The 23916-nt window shown below is 45.1% G+C and overlaps 2 protein-coding genes across 2 annotated transcripts in view; one reads left to right on the top strand and one right to left on the bottom strand.

Moving 5' to 3' along the window:
• The window catches only part of acss3 (acyl-CoA synthetase short chain family member 3), a 23830-nt gene extending 7458 nt beyond the window's left edge, over nucleotides 1-16372 (bottom strand). The window contains exons 1-9 of the mRNA XM_072674097.1: nucleotides 15889-16372; nucleotides 14573-14717; nucleotides 13941-14129; nucleotides 13668-13802; nucleotides 10913-11053; nucleotides 10342-10422; nucleotides 9699-9794; nucleotides 7252-7403; nucleotides 3323-3426 (exon numbers count right to left, since the gene is read on the bottom strand). Coding sequence (XP_072530198.1) covers nucleotides 3323-3426; nucleotides 7252-7403; nucleotides 9699-9794; nucleotides 10342-10422; nucleotides 10913-11053; nucleotides 13668-13802; nucleotides 13941-14129; nucleotides 14573-14717; nucleotides 15889-16241 — 1396 coding nt within the window. The 5' untranslated portion in view covers nucleotides 16242-16372. The remainder of the gene's footprint in view (nucleotides 1-3322; nucleotides 3427-7251; nucleotides 7404-9698; nucleotides 9795-10341; nucleotides 10423-10912; nucleotides 11054-13667; nucleotides 13803-13940; nucleotides 14130-14572; nucleotides 14718-15888) is intronic.
• The window catches only part of rps16 (ribosomal protein S16), a 329498-nt gene that overhangs the window by 182340 nt on the left and 123242 nt on the right, over nucleotides 1-23916 (top strand). The gene's annotated exons all lie outside the window — the stretch shown is intronic.

Here is a 23916-nt window from a genome sequence, read left to right as displayed (position 1 = left end):
CCCACCTAACCCACCTAAACCCACCTAAACCCACCTAAACCCATCAAACCCACCTAAACCTATCAAACCCATCAAACCCATCAAACCCACCAAACCCACCTAAACCCACCTAAACCAACCAAACCCACCTAAACCCATCAAACCCACCAAACCCACCTAAACCCATCAAACCCACCAAACCCACCTAAACCTATCAAACCCATCAAACCCATCAAACCCACCAAACCCACCTAAACCCACCTAAACCAACCAAACCCACCTAAACCCACCTAAACCCATCAAACCCACCAAACCCACCTAAACCCATCAAACCCACCAAACTCACCTAAACCCACCAAACCCACCTAAACCCATCAAACCCACCAAACCCACCTAAACCTATCAAACCCATCAAACCCACCAAACCCACCTAAACCTATCAAACCCACCAAACCCACCTAACCCACCTAAACCCACCTAAACCCATCAAACCCACCTAAACCTATCAAACCCATCAAACCCATCAAACCCACCAAACCCACCTAAACCTATCAAACCCACCTAACCCACCTAAACCCACCTAAACCCATCAAACCCACCTAAACCCATCAAACCCACCAAACCCACCTAAACCTATCAAACCCATCAAACCCACCAAACCCATCAAACCCACCAAACCCATCAAACCCACCTAAACCCACCAAACCCATCAAACCCACCTAAATCATCTAAACCACCTAAACCATCTAAACCACCCAAATCACCTAAACCACCTAAACCATCTAAACCATCTAAATCATCTAAACCACCTAAACCACCTAAACCACCTAATCTATCTAAACCATCAAACCCATCTAAATTATTTAAACTCATCTAAACCACCTAAATCATCTAAACCACCTAAACCATCTAAACCACCTAAACCACCCAAATCACCTAAACCACCTAAACCATCTAAATCATCTAAACCACCTAAACCATCTAAACCACCCAAATCACCTAAACCACCTAAACCACCTAAACCATCTAAATCATCTAAACCACCTAAACCATCTAAACCATCTAAATCACCTAAATCATCTAAACCACCTAAACCATCTAAATCATCTAAACCACCTAAACCATCTAAACCATCTAAACCACCTAAACCATCTAAATCATCTAAACCACCTAAACCATCTAAACCACCTAAATCATCTAAACCACATAAACCATCTTAACCCATCTAAACCATCTAAATCATCTAAACCACCTAAACCATCTAAACCACCCAAATCACCTAAACCACCTAAACCACCTAAACCATCTAAATCATCTAAACCACCTAAACCACATAAACCATCTAAATCATCTAAACCACCTAAATCATCTAAACCACATAAACCATCTTAACCCATCTAAACCATCTAAATAATCTAAACCACCTAAACCATCTAAATCATCTAAACCACCTAAACCATCTAAACCACCTAAATCATCTAAATCATCTTAACCACCTAAACCATCTAAACCACCTAAATCATCTAAACCACATAAACCATCTTAACCACCTAAACCATCTAAACCACCTAAATCATCTAAACCACATAAACCATCTTAACCACCTAAATCATCTAAACCACCTAAGCGCTAGGCAGGAAATCTGGAAACTGTGCTGGGTTACGGTCCTCGGTTCCTTGGTTCCACACTCCTTTTCTAAACCCTCCTAAACCATCTTAACCATCAAATCCCCCCTCTCTCCAGCAGAGCCTCGTTACAGTAGATTTCATCACCACATGCTGATCAGCTTCAATAACACACACACACACACACACACACACACACACACACACACACACACACACACACACACACACTGAAAGGATGGGGCTGGTGAGCTGCTCCCTGCCCGAAACACAGCCGTGAACTTTTGGCTCAGATTTGTTGTTTAATAAATCAATGTTGCTTTTTTCTCACTTAATGTGCGCAGGTAAAAATCACCCACCGTCCCTCACACTCCCTCACACTCCCTCACCCTCCCTTCCTCACACTCCCTCACACTCCCTCCCTCACACTCCCTTACACTCTCTCACGCTCTCTCACACTCTCTCACCCACCCTCCCTCACACTCCCTCACCCTCCCTTCCTCACACTCCCTCACACTCCCTCACCCTCCCTCCCTTACACTCCCTCCCTCACACTCCCTTCCCTCACACTCCCTCACACTCCCTCACCCACCCTCACCCTATCTCACGCTCTCTCACACTCCCTCACCCACCCTAACATTCCTTCACCCACCCTCACGCTCTCTCATACTCCCTCACCCACCCTAACGCTCCCTCACCCACCCTCACGCTCCCTCACACTCCCTCACCCACCCTCACACTCCCTCACCCACCCTCACCCACCCTCACGCTCTCTCACGCTCCCTCACGCTCTCTCACGCTCTCTCACGCTCTCTCACCCACCCTCACGCACTCTCACGCACTCTCACACTCCCTCACGCTCTCTCACACTCCCTCACACTCCCTCACGCTCTCTCACGCTCTCTCACGCTCCCTCACGCTCCCTCACACTACCTCACGCTCCCTCACGCTCCCTCACGCTCTCTCACACTCCCTCACACTCCCTCACGCTCTCTCACGCTCTCTCACGCTCCCTCACGCTCCCTCACGCTCCCTCACACTCCCTCACACTCCCTCACGCTCTCTCACGCTCTCTCACGCTCCCTCACGCTCTCTCACACTACCTCACGCTCCCTCACACTCCCTCACGCACTCTCACACTCCCTCACGCTCTCTCACGCTCTCTCACGCTCTCTCACACTACCTCACGCTCCCTCACACTCCCTCACACTCCCTCACGCACTCTCACGCTCCCTCACGCTCTCTCACGCTCCCTCACGCTCTCTCACGCTCTCTCACACTACCTCACGCTCCCTCACGCTCTCTCACACTACCTCACGCTCCCTTACCCACCCTTACATTCTCTCACGCTCCCTCACCCACCCTCACACTCTCTCACCCACTCTCACGCTCTCTCACGCTCTCTCACACTACCTCACGCTCCCTCACCCACCCTCACGCTCCCTCACACTACCTCACGCTCCCTCACCCACCCTTACATTCTCTCACGCTCCCTCACCCACCCTCACACTCTCTCACCCACTCTCATGCTCCCTCACGCTCTCTCACACTCCCTCACGCTCTCTCACCCACCCTTACATTCTCTCACGCTCCCTCACCCACCCACCCTTTCTCTTGTTTAGTCTCCCTCACATGTGCACACTCTCTCTCTCTCTCTCTCTCTCTCTCTCTCTCTCACGTTCTCTGGTTGTGGAGAGAACAGTGCGTCTCTCACTCACCAGTCTGCCACCAGTGATCTAAAACCGGAACTCTGAAGCTCTTCTTGGCCCAGTCCAGCGTCTCCACATCACAGCGCTCCCCAGCCACGAACAGGGTCCTGAGCCTGAGAGAGAGAGAGAGAGAGAGAGAGAGAGAGGGGTGAACACTGGACTGGTCACACAGATGTGCAAATGCACACTGCCAATAGAATAGGACTCTCTGGGGCAGGTCAGCATGAACCAACTGGCTCCATGCTGCCTAATGCCAGGCGTGGGCTAGTAGAGGGGTATAAAGCCCCCCAGCATTGAGCTGTGGAGCAGTGGAAGAGCTGTGTCCTCTGGAATGACAGTGGTCGGGGAGTTGGGGATGAATGAGGTGGGATGGTGATCATCATCATCCAACATTTTGACCTCACTAGCGCTCTTGTCATTAAATGCAATCAAATCCTCACAGCAATGCTCCTCCAAAATCTAGTGAAAAGTCTTTAATAGTCTTGATTTCAGAAGAAACATTGAAAGAGCAGGTGTCCCAATACTTTTGTCCACATGGTGTACATTTAGGGAAAAGTGGGAAATGTGTAAATTAGATTTTCCATCAAATCTCCGTTCCTTAAACACGGCCCACGCATTCAGGAGCCGGCTCCTTGAGCTACACCGCTCTGCTGAGTGAGGTCGTGACCTTCTGTCCCCATTTTAATGTGACCTAAAAGCTGGAAATGACAGCCGTGGGGCGACAGCTCCACTCTGTTCAGCTCTTTTGTGGTGCAGTCACGCTCCTCTCTCCTCCTGTGGCTTTACTGCGGAGCCCTGTTCCACCCTGCTCTATTTCTCAGCTTCTCGTTTCCCTGCTTATTCCCTCACTGTGGAATTATTCCAGTTACTGAAGGAGGCCGAATCTTCAGAGCCTCTTCAGTGAGCACAGTCTGTCTGTAAAGAGAAATATTTGGGTCGCCATCAACGCTCTGAAGAGTTCAGATATAGAACCCAAACCAAAACTCACTAGAGAACAGGGTTTAATATCTGAAAATACAGCAATGCTGATCCCTGATTACTGATTTATGATTCTGCATCAAAATCTTGAACCCGTCAGTATTTCTCAGTGTATCACATTCATTGGTGTGTGGAGGGGAATGGTGGTGTTTTATTGGAGAATAATGGCGTGTGGTCGAGAGAAAGACAGTGTTTGATGGAGAGTGATGGTGTTAGACGAGAATAATGGTGTTTGATGGTTTTTGATGGAGTATAATGGTGTTAGATGAGAATGATGGTGTTTGGTGGAGAATGATGGTGTTTGGTGGAATATGACGGTGTTAGATGAAAATGATGGTGTTTGGTGGAGTGTGATGGTGTTAGATGAGAATGATGGTGTTTGATGGAGAATGATGGTAGATGAGAATGATGGTGTTTGGTGGAGAATGATGGTGTTAGATGAGAATGATGGTGTTTGGTGGAATATGATGGTGTTAGATGAGAATGATGGTGTTTGATGGAGAATGATGGTGTTAGATGAGAATGATGGTGTTTGGTGGAATATGATGGTGTTAGATGAGAATGATGGTGTTTGATGGAATATGATGGTGTTAGACGAGAATGATGGTGTTTGATGGAGAATGATGGTGTTTGGTGGGGAATGATGGTGTTTGATGGAGAATGATGGTGTTTGATGGAGAATGATGGTAGATGAGAATGATGGTGTTTGGTGGAGAATGATGGTGTTTGGTGGAGAATGATGGTGTTAGATGAGAATGATGGTGTTTGGTGGAATATGATGGTGTTAGATGAGAATGATGGTGTTTGATGTGAATGATGGTGATGGTTCAATTTGTTATGAATTGTTTTTATGTACTAGAATCACTTCAGTCTTCAGACTTTAGTCATGTGTAGCTACAAAACAGCAGCAAATCGCGAACAAGCATATTTACCACCCTGTTATCTGACCTTTAGAAAGAAACACTGATTTTCCTTTTACGTAAAACTTGAGCTCTGATTTGATTGGCTCATTTATGGCACCAAGACAGGTCACCGTGGTGACGTAGCAAATCATAGCACAGACAGAACTTCACTGTGGACGTTCTAAAGCGCTCTCATTTACTTTAAAATCATCCTCATCTCAGATCATCAGCTTCCTTTTACATAATTACACCGATTTCACTTTTTATCTGTAACAAAACTGCTGTTATATTATTGATTCCCAACATTTTAACATTTATTAATGTTTATTCGTGTCTCCAGAGTGAATCTCCAGGACAGAGCTGATAACTCCACCTCTAAACAGACGGAGCTGTGAAATGTTGAACATCAGCTTCAGGAAGAGCAGATTTCCTTATTTCCTCTACGGGTTTCACAACAACGGCGGCTCTATGGGTTTTCACATCACGCCTTTGGAACATCAAGCCTGAGTCCTAGCAGCAAGCTCCATTTATTCATAGTGCAATTATGGGATGGGTTTCTGTGAAGGCCTTCAGGAGCAGAGCAAAACAAAAGTCATGCTGAATTAACTTGACATTTTTCTTATTTGGAAAGGAAGAGCAGGAGCCTCCCGCTGACCGCAATCTACTCCCCCACCGCCAGCATCAGTGAGATCATTTTGAAATGTAATTTCCTCTCTGTGGACACTCGGCCTTCTCCAACCACTCACCGTAACTGAAGCCGCTAATGGCAGCGCTGTGAACGCTTCACCCGTTAACTCCTCTAATTACACCGACGCCGTAAAAACACTCCTATTAAAACGACCAGGTAAATAAAGAAGAGTCGACTTCAGCTTTAAGAGACAACAACTCACCTAAATTCACTGTAATGTGAACTGCATTACTGCCACTGCGCAGACGGCGACGCTGCTGCAGAATGACAGTGTACATAGTGTTTGGTACAGAATTATGGTGTTTGGTACAGAATGATGGGGATGTTAAGGGGACTCATAGTGTTTGGTATAGAATAAGGGTGCTTGTTACAGAATGATGGTGATTTTAGGGGGGATCCATGGTGTGTGGTACAGAATAATGGTGTTTGGTACAGAATGATGGTGATTTTAGGGGAGATTTATGGTGTTTGGTACATAATGATGGTAATTTTAGGGGGATTCATGGTGTGTGGTACAGAATAATGGTGATTTTAGGGGAGATGTATGGTGTTTGGTACAGAATGATGGTGATTTTAGGGGAGATGTATGGTGTTTGGTACAGAATGATGGTGATTTTAGGGGAGATGTATGGTGTTTGGTACAGAATAATGGTGATTTTAGGGGAGATGTATGGTGTTTGGTACAGAATGATGGTGATTTTAGGGGGATTCATGGTGTGTGGTACAGAATAATGGTGATTTTAGGGGAGATGTATGGTGTTTGGTACAGAATGATGGTGATTTTAGGGGGGATTCATGGTGTGTGGTACAGAATAATGGTGTTTGGTACAGAATGATGGTGATTTTAGGGGGGATTTATGGTGTGTGGTACAGAATAATGGTGTTTGGTACAGAATGATGGTGATTTTAGGGGGGATTTATGGTGTGTGGTACAGAATAATGGTGTTTGGTACAGAATGATGGTGATTTTAGGTGGGGGTTCATAGTGTTTGGTATAGAATAATGGTGTGTGGTACAGAATGATGGCATTTGGTACAGAATGATTGTGATTTTAGGGGAGATTATAGTGTTTGGTACAGAATGATGGTGATTTTTGGTGAGGGTTCATAGTGTTTGGTATAGAATAATGGTGTGTGGTACAGAATGATGGCATTTGGTACAGAATGATTGTGATTTTAGGGGAGATTCATAGTGTTTGGTACAGAATGATGGTGATTTTAAGAGGAGATTATGGTGTTTGGTACAGAATGATGGTGATTTTAGGGGAGATTATAGTGTTTTAAAAAATAATCTTTAAAGAAGCCTTGCAGCTCTACAGGTGAAAGGCAGGTAGGGGAATGGTTACCTGGAAAGGGCAGATGGATGTTTACCTGTCGAGTGTGTATCGTTTCCCATGGGCTGCCTGTGGGTCTTGCTGTCTGATGGCTCTGATGGCGGTGGGGGCCGTAAACACTGCGGCTGTTCCATGCTCAGACATCACACGGAAAAACGCTCCAGGATCCGGAGTCCCCACAGGCTTCCCCTACAGAGACACACACACACACACACACACACACACACACTGCTGCAAACACATATACACACATCCACACCCTCACAGAGGCAGCCTAGCACACTTTACACATAGGGTAGAAGAGGTTGTGAGGCCTTAATAACAATTTCTGTTTAAATCATGTATTATACACTTATTATGATGATGATGATTATTAATAGTATTATTATTATTAACAATAATAATAATAATCATATTAACACAGGAATCCTTTAATGTTATTATAAAAGTTATCAAATAAATCAAAGTAATTAAAGCCTAAAGATTTTTTTAGGCTCCTCACTGTAAACAACTCTTGCAGGTATCATATAAAACGTCTTACACAATAATGTAAACAGAGGATGTTCAGAACATGATCCTGCATTATTCAAGCAGAACTGTGTGAACCCGAGTTTCGCTGAGAGCTGAAGGTGTTCGGGTGGTGGGTTATGAATATAGATGGTGTGGATGGATGTTTATGAAACAGTGTTTTGGAGAGCAGCCTTTGGAAAGCAGATGGGCCAAACGGCCAACACTGCTACTGGAGCTACAGCGTGTCCCCAGCTTTACACCACGCTTTGCGTGATTGACTGGGAAAGAGCATTTCCGGACAGACATGCAGAGCCTCAAGTCTCAAGGCTGTTGCTACATGATCACCACGGTGATACCATTTTTGCCATGTGGTTGCTATGGTGTTTCAGGTGGTTGCTATGATATTTTAGGTAACCGCTATATATATATATATACATATAAGTGGTTACTACAGTGTCATATGGTGGTTGCTATGCTATGGTGTTGCTAAGTGGTTGCTATCGTATCCCAGGTTGGTTACTATGGTGTGGCTAAGAGGCTACACAGGTGGTCACTATAGTGTTATTTGGTGGTTGCTATGGTGGCATGGTGTTTGAAGCATATATAAATATATCAGGGATCACTCAGCAGCAACATTAGCTAAGAGCGATGATCTGAGACAGCCTGAGAGAAAACGGCAGGTAAGCGGAGGGCTGATAAATTCTGTCCAGACCTGCTGCTCTGCTCCCACAGAGAGAGAGCGAGAGAGAGAGAGCGAGAGGGAGAGAGCGAGAGGGAGAGAGAGAGAGAGAGAGAGACCCAGGCTTTAACAAGCGCAGAAGAAGCCACTGGCAATTTCACCGTGACAAAAGACGAAGCTCAAGCCAAATCACCTCCCACCGAGCGCAAATGATCTCAGTTCTTCACACTGAGAATTCTCCTTCTGGCCGGAGGGGCTGCAGTAATCAGGAGCGGCACTAGAGCAGCGAGGAGAGCGGGCGCTGCTGCTCTTTTATTCAATAATATCTGATGCAGTCAGCGCAGAGCGGAACGAACGCCCTGCTAGGAGCGGATCAGGGCTTTTACACAGCGTCTACACTCCCTGGCCACTTTATTGGAAACCCCTCTCCTGTAGATACACCTTGGTGTTGGTGTTCAGTTAGAGACTTTAGCCCATCTGTTCGCTCACAGTGTGTGTTAGCCATGCTCTGGACCTTCAACAGGGGTCAGTTTCTGACCATAGAGTTCCTCCTGTCCAAATATTTTTGGATGGTGGACCTACTCTCAACCTGCATCAGCACCACGCACACATTACCCTGAACATTACCATGTCAGTGTCAATGCTGTGCTGAGAACGGACCCCCCGGACAATAATATTTGGACAGCAGTAACTACAGTCAGAAACTGTACACCTGTGGTGAAGCTATAAGGTAAGTGTTTCAAATAAAGTGGTCAGTGAGTTGCACTCTGTGACTTCTATGCCCATCCAAAACATTTGTATTATAATTATTAGAAGTAATAATAATAATAATAATAGTAGCAATTATTACTATTATTACAAGTATTAATAATAAACATTATTTCATATTAAATCAACATTTCTCGAGTGCTGGAAAACCTTCTAAACCTTTTATCTTCAGTTTAATCATCTCCATTTATCATCATCATCATCATTATTTATTTATATTTTAATAATATTTTAACTTACTTGCAATTTATAAAATAATTTTAAATAATGTAATCTTCACTTTAAATATAAATGAATATTAATATATTAAATGAATAAAACTTGTCATGAAGCCCTGCTGTTAGTCAGAGTGGTCAGACTGTCCAGGTTCCCTCATTGAAGGAGAGTGAAGGTCACTCTGAGTGCACCCAGCTCTCCACTACAGCACATGATCTGCTGATAGCAGCTGATACCAGCTGGTAATTAAACACCTCAAACACACACACACACACACACACACACACACACACACACACAAATATACACACCTCATAGAGCACCGTGGTGTTGCCATGGAGAAGTGGAGCATAACAGATGTAGGAGTGACCAACAACCCACCCCAGATCAGACGCAGCCCACCACACCTGAGAGAGAGAGGGAGAGGGAGAGAGAGGTTGACTTAACACTGAACACCCTTGCTCATTTCGGCTGCTCGTTAGAGACGGAGGATGAGATCAGACTCGTGTTGGTATCAAACTGATCGGTGTGTGAAGCTGATCTGTGATGGTGTGTTTAATGAACTCCAGAAGGGAAAGGCAGAGAGAGAGAGAGAGAGAGAGAGAGAGAGAGAGAGAGAGAGAGAGGCAGAGAGTGAGAGTAACTGTATTATCACAGGGGCAATTTGGGTCTACAGGTGAGAGAAGCTGGCTAGGGACCGGAAGGTCGATCCCCAGGACCAGGATCCACAGCTGAGGATTCCCTGAGTAAAACACCTACCCCCCAACTGCCCCCCGGGCGCTGAGGTGTGTGGTCTCACTGCCATAATCACTGGTGTGAGTGTTCACTGCTACAGATAGGGTTAACTGGGATCGGCTGCACTGTGCTTAATCTCAATCGTAATCTTAATACAGTGGGACAGAAGTGTGTGGACACAGACGGGTCATGTGACTCCGGTCAAACAACTACACTCACCTCGCCAGGACTCAGCCCGTACACGTTACGCATCGTCCAGTTCAACATCACAGCATACCCACCCGTATCCCTCACCACACCCTGCAGAGAGAGAGAGAGAGAGAGAGAGAGAGAGAGAGAAAGCATGTACAGTATTTTATTTTTAAATGTACTATATGGACAAAAGTATTTGGACTGCTTATTCATTGCTTCTTCTAAAATCAATTGTATCTAAAAGAGCTGATCCTGCTTTTGTTGGAAGACTTTCTACTAAATTTTGGAGCTGGAGCATTGCTGTGAGGATTTGATTGTATTCAGCAACAGCAAAATGCGTTAAGGTGGGGTCAAGATGTTGAATGATCACCACCACAACTCATCCTAAACTACTGGATGGAGCTCCAACCATCACAGTTCCTTCACTGCTCCACAGCTCAATGCTGGGGGGCTTTATACCCCTCTACTAGCCCACGCCTGGCATTAGGCAGCATGGTGCCAATAGGTTCATGATGTTGATCTGCTTCAGAGAGTCCTATTCTACTGGCAGTACTGTGTGTGTGTGTGTGTGTGTGTGTGTGTGTGTGTGTGTGTTTACCTTGGGGGTGCCGGTGGTTCCAGAGGTGTAGAGCACATACAAAGGGTGATCAGAAGGAAGGACTACACATTCCTGAGGATGAGCGGTGACCATCTCCTCATCCCAGTCCAGCCCTGAACCTGAGGACATGGAGACTCTCTCCTAATTAACACACACACACACACACCGAGACAGATCAGCTGATACCAATCATTTTAATTATGTAGGGGATCTATTAACTTTTATACATATATTTATACATACACCAATTAGCCATAACATTAGTACCGCTAACAGCTGAAGTGAAGAACACTGATGATCTGGTTCCAGTGGCTCCTGTCTGGGGAGCATCTACATATTAAGCAGGGAGTGAACAGTCAGAGACACTTTGGCAAGAACCAAACGGTGTGTGTTCTAGACGACTGGGTCAGGACATCTCCAGAACATCAGGCAGGTCTTGTGTGGCGTTCCCACAGTGGTATGCAGTGGTCAGCACCTACCAGCAGTTCTACAAGGAAGGACAACTTTGGATCACGGGTGCCCAAAGCTCACTGATGCTCATAGAGGACAGGACTCCTCCATGCAGTTTGGGCGGCACAAGCAGGACTTACACAATATAAGGCAGGGGGTTTTAATCATATGGCTGATCGGTGTATTTATCAATAATGAATAAGGTATGATGCTCTTTTTATACACACACACAGAACCCAGCCCCCCCCCCCCATCCTCCCTTTTACAGAATTTCTGCCGATAGTTTCCATGACAACACAGGAAACAGCTGTATAAGTGCTTTTCCTGAATTGCATAATCTCCATAAAGAGAGCGCACACGGGAGCAGCACCCAAATACTCCAGCGAATGAAAGAGCTACGACCTAAATACAGTCAACAGTAGCAGCAGCTCAGAGCCGGGTCCGTACTGCAGTCCACGTTCTAGATAACAGTGAGTCATACAGGGTCAGAAACCACACGATCACATCAGGCCTATTAGAGATTACTGAACACCTCCACCCAGTTTGATGGGAGTGTGTGATGCAGTTAGCAACATGCTAATTGGTGGATATGAAGTTCCATTGCTTGTTAGCTACATCAGCCTTGCAGCTCCAAGTCTAAATAAAAGAAGCCAGACATCTCGTCTCGGCTGATCGACTGCGTTTTGGAGGAAGAGGAGGAAACCGGGCAAATTAGATTTTATGCCAAACTAAGTGAGAGAGGCACTGTGTGTGTGTGTGTGTGTGTTTTGGGTTTGAGAGGTGCTTCAGCTTCAGTTCAGTGGGTAAAGCGTCTGGGTGAAGTGGCAGTGTCATTAGAGTAATTGGAGGCTGCGGAGGGAGGAACTGAATGCCCTCCTTAATACCGGATCTGCGTCAGGCAGCCTCAGAACCAGCAGTTAAACAGAACCAGAGGATAAACACACATTCACACTTCGTTCCCTCATAGTATCAATATGATGAATATCCATTACTAATTCATTAGGATCTACCAGTGATTATTCAGTTTTTACCACTAATGAATCAGTATCTACTAGTAAGTATTTAGTATTAATTATTGCTTCATCAGTATCTGCAAGTATTCAGTTTTTACCACTGATTTTTAATCTGGATCTACTAGTAAGTATTCAGTATTTATCACTAATGAATCAGTATCTACAAGTAAGTATTCAGTATTTATCACTAATGAATCAGTATCTACTAGTACATATTTAGTATTTACCACTAATTAATCAGTATCTACCAGTAATTATTCAGTATTTACAATTACTTAATCAGTATCTACTAGTAATTATTCAGTATTTACAATTACTTAATCAGTATCTACTAGTAAGTATTTAGTATTTACCATTACTTAATCAGTATCTACAAGTAAGTATTCAGTATGTACCACTAATTAATCAGTATCTACTAGTAGGTATTTAGTTTTTACCACTAATTCATCAGTATCTACCAGTAATTATTCAGTATTTACCATTACTTAATCAGTATCTACTAGTAATTATTCAGTATTTACAATTACTTAATCAGTATCTACTAGTAATTATTCAGCATTTACAATTACTTAATCAGTATCTACTAGTAAGTATTTAGTATTTACAATTACTTAATCAGTATCTACTAGTAATTATTCAGTATTTACAATTACTTAATCAGTATCTACTAGTAATTATTCAGCATTTACAATTACTTAATCAGTATCTACTAGTAATTATTCAGTATTTACAATTACTTAATCAGTATCTACTAGTAAGTATTTAGTATTTACCACTAATTCATCAGTATCTACTAGTAAGTATTCAGTATTTACCACTAATGAATCAGTATCTACCATTAATTATTCTGTATTTAGGCAACCATATTCACCATTTCTATTCAGTATCTACTACTAATTTGTTAGTATTTGCTACAGATAATTTAGAATCTACTACACATTATTCAATATATACTACTAATTACTAGTACCGACTACTAATTCAATAACTACTATGAAATATGCAGTACATACTAGTAATTCTTCAGTATCTGTTGCCCATTATTCAACATCTGCTAGTAATTATGTAGTATCTACTGTAAATTATTAAGTAAATACTACGGATTATTCTGTATTCATTATAAATTATTTAATATATACTATTAAGTATTCATTATTTACTAGAAATTAGAGTATATACTAATAATTATTCACTACCCATTACTAATTATTCAATATTTACTAGTAATTTTTAGTAATTCGGTATCCACTATAAATGAATAGGTAGCAGAGGAGTGTGTGTGAGAGTCTCACCATGCCGGGTCGGTTGTAAATGAGGACTTTGTGTGGTTTGTGGCTGCTGAGCTCTAGGGCTTTCTCCACCAGAGGAATATACTCCACCCTCCGACCTGGCTCTATGCCAAACGATGCTGTAACCAGCAGTTTGGGCTGCAGAAGAAAACATCAGCATCAGAACACCATCAGCGCTGCACGACACGGACAAATGTCCCAGTCACGCTGCTCCGAACGGCGTCTACTGCAGGCCCAGACTTTGTTTCCTGTGACGGTGTGTGAAGCTGTACTGACCTTTGCGTGGTCGATACGGACGGACAGCTCTTTAGAAGCGAAGCCCCCAAAGATGAGGCTGTGGGGGGCTCCGATGCGGGCGCAGGCGAGCATGGTAAACATGGCCTGGGGCACCATCGGCATGTAGATCACCACTAGATCACCCTTTTTCACTCCATGCTTCACCAGCACCCCCGCCAGCTTCGACACCTACACACCAAAACCAGAAGAACCAGGTTGCTAAGTGGCTGCTATGATGTTGCTATGAAGTTGTTCTGTGGTAGCTGGGTGGTTGCTATAGAGATGTGTAGTGTTTGCTATTAGGTTGCTATGGTGTTGGTAAGGGATTGCTAGGTGTTTGCTATTGTGTTGATAGGTGGTTGCTATGGTGTTGTTAAGTGACTACTATTAGGCATCTCCAGTATAACAGGTGGTTGCTTTGGTATTGCTAAATGGTTGCTATATTGTTGGTAAATGGTTGCTAGGTTGCTATGGTGTAGCTAGGTGATTACTATGGTATCACAGGTGGTCAATCTGGTCTTGTTAAGTGGGTGGTTGCTCTGGTGTATCCTAGGTGGTGGCTGTGGTATCCCAGGTGGTTGATATGATCTTTTTAAGTGGTTGCTGTGCATAGACGCATTTTAATGAGTTACCTGATCTTGAACTTCTCTGTACGTGAGGATCTGTTTGGTTCCGGTAACGGGACTGTCGTGAATGATGGCTGGCTGCTCTCCTCGTCCTGACTCCACATGACGGTCCACAGCATTATAGCACATGTTCAGTTCTCCTCCGACAAACCTGCGACAGAGGAGGGCGACATCACCATTATTTCTTTTGACCCTTTGGCCACTTAGTAGAACCTTAGCAACCACCTGGGGTACCTCAGCATCCATTTAAAATACCATAGAAACCGCCATAGCAACTACGTGGAACACCTTCACAACCACCTTGAACACCTTAAAACTGGCAGAAAAAAACCTTAGCAACCACCTAGTAACACAATAACATTCACCTGAAATACAAAAGCAACCACCAAGAAACACCTTAGCAACACCATAACACCCACTTAGTAGAACCATAGCAACCACCTGGGGCACCTCAGCATCCATCTGAAATACCAGAGAAACCACCATAGCATCTATGTGGAACACATTCACAACCACAGAAGCAACCCACCAGAACACCTTAAAACTGACCAAAAAAAAACATAGCAACCACCTAGTAACACAATACCATCCACCCGAACCACTTAGCAAAAACCCTAGCAAGCACATACTAAAACTATAGCAATAGTTCTAGCAGCCATCTAGAGCAACCTTAGCAACCACTTGAAATACCATAGCAACCACCCTAGCAATGACCTGGAACACCTTCGTAACCATCTAAAATTCGTTGCCAACCACCCTAGCAACTACCTGGGACACCTTGACCACATAGCATCTTGTGGACCATGTGGACCACCATTGCAACCACCTAAAATACCTTAGCAACCTTTTACTTTTCCATTTCACAGATACCAGCTTTACAAATTTTCAGATATAAAAGCTTGTTTGAGTATCAACGATAAAGACAAAAAATAAACAACAATCATAATACAAATAATAATACAAACAACAACAATCATAATAATAATAATAATAATAATAATAATAATAATGTGGGACTTACATAGCACCTTTCACATACCCAAGACATTGCTATGCTAAGTATGACATAAGCACCAGAGGAAACAGTAGAAGTACAGTGTAGGATAAGGGCCCTGAGAGTAGGAAAGACCACTGGACTGGTCATTTCGTCTAAAGCGAGCCGCTGGCCAGGGTGAGTGGCACCACGCCGCTAGAGGGCGCTACAGCTCATTAAATATTCAGTGGTCTCTCTCTCTCTCACACACACACACACACACACACACACACTTGTGCTCTCCCTCATGGGAATCCGTAGCAAACTCTGCACCCGCGCGCACACTCACCATTTAGGGAACACAGCACGTGTGTTGTCCAGCGTTTTCTCCCAGCTCGTGAACCAGTTCACTCCACGCGCAGCCTCTCCCCAGAACCTCTCTGGCTCGTCTCGCGCGCCCCTGAACGCCTCTTCATACACCTGGGCTCGTGCTGTACTCGAGCTTCCCCACCTTTTGCCCCCAGCTCGTGCCCAACTGCCCCCTTTCTGCACGTTTAGCCCGAACTGCCTCCAGGCGCCTGACCCAGATTCACCCCCGGCCTGTAAACACATGCAGCGAGCGGCGGGGGGGCAGAGCTGGAGCGCGCGGCTGCGGGTTCTGCTGAAGCAGCTTCTGGAAACAGAGACTTGAAAGATCCTCATGCTGGTGGAAAGCGGTGGGGTGGTGGGGTGGTGGTCTCCTGCTCTGCAGAAACGTCAGGAACACGCGCTCAGGTCTTTCTCAGAGCTGCGGTGCTGCTGAATTACCTCCAGAGACGTTTCTCCAACCTGGAGTTTCCTCAAAAACACAAAAATGGCTGGTCTTTGGACAATACCTGAGCAGACAGCCAGAGGCCACTGTGCTGAAAGTGTGGAGCAGCTGTGGACTCTGGACTGGATTAGTCCTCTGAAGCCTGTGGAGGTTTATGGCCTCAGTGTGAGATACAATGAAGGGAAGTTTAGAACGAATGTAAACACAAGAAGAAACGCCCCCCTGTGCTTCCACTCTCTGGCCACTTTATTAGAAACACCTGCCTTGTGCTTCCACTCCCTGGCCACTTTATTAGAAACACCTACCTTGTGCTTCCACTCACTGGCCACTTTATTAGAAACACCTACCTTGTGCTTCCACTCTCTGGCCACTTTATTAGAAACACCTACCTTGTGCTTCCACTCTCTGGCCACTTTATTAGAAACACCTACCTTGTGCTTCCACTCTCTGGCCACTTTATTAGAAACACCTACCTTGTGCTTCCACTCTCTGGCCACTTTATTAGAAACACTTACCTTATACTTTCACTCTGGCCACTTTATTAGAAACACCTACCTTATACTTCCACTTTCTGGCCACTTTATTAGAAACACCTACCTTGTACTTCCACTCTGGCCACTTTATTGGAAACGGCAACCTTGTACTTCCACTCTCTGGCCACTTTATTGGAAACACCTACCTTGTGCTTCCACTCTCTGGCCACTTTATTAGAAACACCTACCTTATACTTCCACTTTCTGGCCACTTTATTAGAAACACCTACCTTGTGCTTCCACTCTCTGGCCAGAATCTGTTGGGCTACAATCTGTTTCTGTACATCTACAGATACTTCTGGAATGTAGGTGTTTCTGATAAAATGGCCAGTGAGCAATGTACAAGGTAGGAGTTCTTACATCCCCCTAAACCCTGCCTGGGGGGGTTGGGGCGGTACACGTTTACCATTGTGCCTCCAGGGCAGAGAGTGTGTGTGTGTGTGTGTGTATAGGTGTGCACTGGAGCTCAAAGACCTCACATCAAGGTAAGAAAATCCACACGACTTGTCCAACACTCTGCTTCAGCACTTTCCCCTCTTAGACATAAAAGACCTTCCTTTTTTACATCCTAGCTCATCAGGTATGAGCGTGCTGTCGGCTGTGAACCCTGAGAAAGCCTCTCCTCCGGTGTGTTTTACACTCCCAACACACTGCAGGGGATCAGGTGAGCAGGGGCGAAGCAGTGGAGTTGTGTGAATCCACTTGTAATTGGTTTGCTTTGCTCTCTGTTCCTCGTGGCCTTGCTTTATAATAACCGAGCGCGTACCGCCGAGGCCTGCGAGCCTTCTGAGAGGGAGCAAACGCATCCAGCACAATACGGGCACTAAGCAAGAGAGGCTCGTTAGTATTGTGGAGCGTGGTTCTCTGGACAGAGACTGAAGTGAAGGAGAATCATTATCCCCTTTACAGCCTTGTCCTCAAGTGCCAAGAGCAAAATCAACTGCCCATTCTCCCCCTTACCCTAAAATGGGCCGAATAGCCGGGAAGAGACAAGCTTTAAGACCCCCCCCCAGGTTTGAATAGGGCGTAAAAGCTTGTGCATCCTTCAAGAGCCACAATGATAGAAATGCACTAGTAACACCCAACCAATCATATGAGGTAACCACAGTAACACCTGAGTAACCACTTAAGATACCACCTCCAACAACCTTCTGGAATACCACAGCAACACCCTAGCAACCACTAAGCCACATCACCTTGCAATACAATAACACTCATTTAGCGATTGCCTAACAACACCATATCAACCACCTGGGATAGCAAAGCAACAGCTTCAAAAAACACCATGAAATACCACAGCAACAACCTAGGAAGATCATAGCAATCACCTGGCAACTGCTTAGCTAGGCCGTAGCAACCAACTGGGATAAAACAGCAACCACCCAACAACAGCATAGCCTCCTGGGAGATCAAAGCAACCACTTAGCAACCACCTAATAAACCCATAGCAACCACCACGGATACCTTTATGTGTTCCTCTTTATAAAAGATATATTTATTCAAAATGAATTGATATATTTTTTTAATCGAATGTCATTTTATCTCTCGTTTTTACTTACCACCCCGTCACACTAACTTGATTTGTCTATAAATAAGGTACGTTGAATATTTGTTGAAAAGTTGCTCATTTTACCACCCCGTCACGTTTGTTGTAAATATGTCTGAATAAAAATCCCAATATTGAAAATATTGATTTTATTCTTCAAGTAGGAAAACATAGACATGACCAGCTTAATCAGACTGGTCAACCAGTATGACCAGCTTAAAAACCATATAATAACCAGCTTGACAACCAGCTTGGTCAGGTTGGTCATGCTGATCGACCAGCCAGTCCATTAACCTCTGATATGAACATACGCTGGTCATGCTGGTCAAGAGCTAAACTGGTCAACGCGAGGTAAGTAATCAATATATGTATTGATTATTAAATTAATCACTACCTAAAGGGTCTCAGAACAGAATATCCTCAGCTAACCCACGTATTTCATTGTTGGAACAGCAGCAGTGTGTGTGTGTGTGTGTGTGTGTGTGTGTGTGTGTGTGTCTGCACAGTACAATGAGTGTGTGGAATGACGAGCGCATGGCTGAAAGCTCTGCCACTCACAACGAGTGATGAAAGCGTGTGAGAGATGGAGGGAGACTGAGTCAGTGTGTGTGTGTGTGTGTGTGTGTGTGTGTGTGTGTGTGTGTGTGTGTGTGTAAACGCATGACAGCCTGCTTTTGTTATTCTCTCTGCCACAGGACAGCGCACACACACACATACACACTCCGTTTGATCAGTGATGAGCTGCAGAACAAGTGTGAACACATGTCCCCTCGACATCTCTGAAAATAAATGACAAGAAGAACAGAGTCTGCTCTTAGTCCCAGTGAAGCTGCCTGACCGTCAACCAGCGCACAGAGCGAGGAGGCACAGGCTGGCTGTTTCTAATAAAGTGGCCAGAGAGTGGAAGCACAAGGCAGGTGTTTCTAATAAAGTGGCCAGTGAGTGGAAGCACAAGGTGGGTGTTTCTAATAAAGTGGCCAGTGAGTGGAAGCACAAGGTGGGTGTTTCCAATAAAGTGGCCAGAGAGTGGTAGCACAATGTGTGGGTTTCTAATAAAGTGGCCAGTGAGTGAAAATACAAAAGTAAGTGTTTCTGATAAAGTGGCCAGTTAGGAAGCACAGGGCAGGTGTTTCTAATAAAGTGGCCAGACAGTGGAAATACAATAGTAGGTGTTTCTAATAAAGTGGCCATTGAGTGAAAGCATAAGGTAGGTGTTTCTAATAAAGTGGCCACAATGAAAATACAATAGTAGGTGTTTCTAATAAATCGACCAGTGAAGAAGCACACGGCAGGTGTTTCTAATTAAGTGACCAGTAAGGAAGTACAGTGCGGGTGTTTCTAATAAAGTGGCCAGTGAGTGGAAGCACAAGGTGGGTGTTTCTAATAAAGTGGCCAGTTAGGAAGCACAGGGCAGGTGTTTCTAATAAAGTGGCCATTGAGTGAAAGCACAAGGTGGGTGTTTCTAATAAAGTGGCAAGTGAGTGGAAGCACAAGGTGGGTGTTTCCAATAAAGTGGCCAGAGAGTGGTAGCACAAAAGTAGGTGTTTCTGATAAAGTGGCCAGTTAGGAAGCACAGGGCAGGTGTTTCTAATAAAATGGCCAGTTAGGAAGCACAGGGCAGGTGTTTCTAATAAAATGGCCAGTGAGTGAAAGCATAAGGTGGGTGTTTCTAATAAAGTGGCCAGTTAGGAAGCACAAAGTGGGTGTTTCTACTAAAGTGGCCAGTGAGAGGAGGCACAGGGGTTGGGGTGGGTTTTTTTGGGGTGTACTGTTACTTTAAGAGGCTGATGTACCTGCTGTGTTCAGGATCTCTGAAGTGATAAGCTGGCAGCTGTAAATCCCGGCAGTGTTGAGGGAACAGGAGCACCAGTGATCCGCTCTGCCGGCCTCTTTCTGGAAACAGCTGGTGGGATTTTGTGCTACAGTGGAGAACCTGGTGGTGATGCGCTTATCAATAGAATTAACGGTGAGCCCCCCCTGCAGGGCTCAGAGTGTATTTACCCTCTCCCCTAATCAGTTCTCCATTAATCTCTCTCTCTCTCTCTCTCTCTCTCTCTCTCTCCACACTGGGCTTAATTGAGAGTCTATCAGCTTCCACTGCAGCTTCAATTCCCTCTCATCAAATCAGCAGCTAGGAGAGAGAGAGGGAGAGAAAGAGAGAGAGAGAGAGAGAGAGAGAGAGAGGTTTTTACGTAACCGTTCAGCTTTAGGATCAGAGGATAGAGAGACTTAGAGTGAGAGCAGATATTCCCAAAATATACACCAGCCACAACATTAGTACCACTGCCAGGTGGAGCGGATAACACTGATGGTCTGGTTCCAGTGGTTCCTGTCAGATCTAGATATTAGATATTATTAGATATTAGGCAGCGAGTAAACAGTTCTAGACGACTGGGTCAGAACATCTCCAGAACATCAGGCATCAGGTCTTGTAGGATGTTCCTGGTTCCCACAGCGGTCCCATGCAGTGGTCAGTATCTACCAAAGGTGCTGCAAGGAAGGACAACCGCTGAACCTGCGACAGGGTCATGGGCCCCTAAGACTCCCTGATGCTCATGGAGGTCCCACTGCTATTACCTCTAGACACCACAGGACACCTTCCGAGGTCCTGTAGAGTTCATGCCTCCCCGGGTCAGAGCTATTTTAGATACAGTTATATACACTATATGGACAAAAGTATTGGGACACCTGCTCATTCATCATTTTGCGAAATCAGGTCTGGAGGCTTTTCTGCACTCTGCTCTGAGCTCAGCACTCGGCCCTGACCCCGCTCTGTAACTTTACGTGGTCTGACAGACACTCGGTGGCTGAGCTGCTCTCTGTGAGCTGTTCCTCCTAAACTCTTCCACTGTTCAATAATAACACCACTCACAGCTGATGGAGGAAGATCTAGGAGGGAGGAAATTTCACCAGCTGACTTGTTGTTGTTGGTGCAGCGGTGTCTCCTATTACATACAGAACCACGCTGGAGTTCAGTGAGCTCTTCAGAACCTCCCGTTCTTTCACTGATGTGTGGAGGAAAGGCAGACTGCAGGACTAGGGGCTGGATTTTATACACCTGTCGCTGAATGGGACTGAATCAGACACCTGAATTCAGTGCTAAAAGGTGTGTCCCAATACTTTTGTCCATAGAGTGTATCTGTAATATGGAGTGAAAGAGTGTGTATGCCGTGTGTAAACACTGTTAACGTATGTATTGTATAATCTAGTTCTAGTTACCATTTATTTGCTTCCAAAAAAACATTTTGAGGGACTACTTTCTGTAGCCGCACTACACCCTAAAGGCAGCATGTATCCCTCCACCATTTTAATGATATGCGGTTTTAAAAGCAGGTTCTAGAGCCGAGCTCTTCTCAGAACTCTGGTAGAACCGTGTCTCAGGCATCAGGCAGCGTCTTCATCACCATTAGGTGAAGAACTTTCTGCTTCCCTTCACCTCTCTTGGTGGAATTCCTGATTTCTTCTATTCGGGGTCTTCAGGCGTGATTTAATAGCGTGACAAAATGTACCAGTCTGCCAAATTGGGTCTCAATTTGTTCAATTTGAGACCCAGTCCAGGAACTAGACAGTGAAGCACAGTGTGAAGTGTAGACAATACTGTCCCCGAGGCACAGTTGCTCTGTGATGCTTCATGAAATTGAACACAACAGCACTTTCGCGAGCGAAGCAGGGAACAGCGCCTACCTACCAAGGCGTGCCATGCCTGAAGATGTATTTATCTTATTCAGCCCCATTAAACATGAAGCAGCTCACTCTCAGATGAGCCTGCAGTCAGGCTGTGCTCGCTGAACGAGGCACAGCATTGATCGCTCTGTAATGGAAAACAGCGCTCCGGCAATTTGCAAATCACATCAGCCTCCAGCAGCCAGCGAGCGTTCATAAACAACTCAATCACACTTTCCAGGTAGCAGAGAGACACCGTGCACTGGCCAAAAGTATCCAGACAGCCTGTCTAATTAGTGAGCTCGGCCTCTCCGATCTAGAGCAAGGCCTTCCCAGAAGAGCAGAGTAAATGTTCAGTGCTATATGGACAAAAGTATTGGGACACCTACTCATTATTCAATGTTTCTTCTGACATCAAGGGTATTCATAAGAGTTTGTCCTGCTTTTGTTGGAGTAACTGTCTCTACTGACCAGGTGCAGGATGTTCGATGATCACCACCCCACCTCATCAACCCCCAACTCATCCTATTCAAAAGTACAGGATGGAGCTCCACCACCATCATTCCAGAGAACACAGCTCTTCCACTGCTCCACAGCTCAATGCTGGGATGCTTTATATGCTTTATATAAACCCCAGTAGCCCATACCTGGTATTAGAAGGCATGATGCTAATAGGTTCATGTTTATCTGCCTCAGTGAGTCCTATTCTATTGGCAAATAAGCTGTACGTGTGCATTTGCAACTCAAAGTTGAAGGGGTGTCCACAAACATTTAATGGAAGTCAATACCCCAACGAGACCCCATGTATTATCTTACATGGCCCAGATCTATACATTTTCACTGACGGATGGCTGGGGCATCACCTGGAATCAAACCTATAGCCTCCTGATATGAGGGCTAGTGCGTAAATGGCCGCACCCCCCAGTTTCAGTGATTTTATACATTTTGGAGGCTGTGAATGTAAGCTTTACCCTGATTTCCGTGCACTGGCCAAAAGTATCCAGACAGCCTGTCTAATTAGTGAGCTCGGCCTCTCCGATCTAGAGCAAGGCCTTCCCAGAAGAGCAGAGTAGAACTGGGTCCTTAAATCCTTAAAAGACATGTTCAGTATATGGACAAAAGTATTGGGACACCTGCTCAATGTAAGCTTTACCCTGATTTCCACCTTACAACTTACAAGCTTCCGTCGTTTGTTCGCTAGATTAGCCTCGTAGCTCCACTGCAAAGCTAAAGAACCACTATACATGCCTAATGGCTGATTTTAAGGTCAGGGTAAAGTTGTGTGAATGTCATTTCGTGGTTGAACTATTGCTTTCAGCAGGCAGTCGGTGTTGATGAACAGCTCAATCACATTTTCCAGTTAGCAGGGGTGAGCAAAGGCAGATATGGAGTCAGCAGCGAGGGGCGGGTAACTGCTGGAGGCTGACAGTGATAAATGTTCTGTAAGCCGAGCTGCAGGCTGAAGTTCCTGCTGGTGCTGTGCGATGGGATTGCACAGTGACTGATGTGATCCTGAGGGTTTTCCAGCTTCGGTTCTGCGGGCCGCAGTCCGGACCTGCTTGACCCGCTCTGGAGCTACCACCGTTTGTGGACACAGTCATCCTGCCTTACTAGACTTCTTCTCCACCATGTACTCCACACTACATGTCCAAATGTTTGTGGACACCTCTTCTAATCAATGCATTCAGCTAATTTAAGTTGCACCCATTGCTGACAGAGATGTTCCTGTAGAGAGGTATCAATGGGCTCAGATGGGCTATAGAGAGGTATGAAGCCCCCCAGCATTGAGCTGTGGAGCAGTGGAAGAACTGTGTTCTTTAAAAT

The sequence above is a fragment of the Salminus brasiliensis genome, chromosome 2 (assembly GCF_030463535.1).
Source record: "Salminus brasiliensis chromosome 2, fSalBra1.hap2, whole genome shotgun sequence".
Taxonomy (NCBI): domain Eukaryota; kingdom Metazoa; phylum Chordata; class Actinopteri; order Characiformes; family Bryconidae; genus Salminus; species Salminus brasiliensis.
Note: the sequence above shows the minus strand (reverse complement) of the source record. Positions and strands in the feature narration are given on the sequence as shown.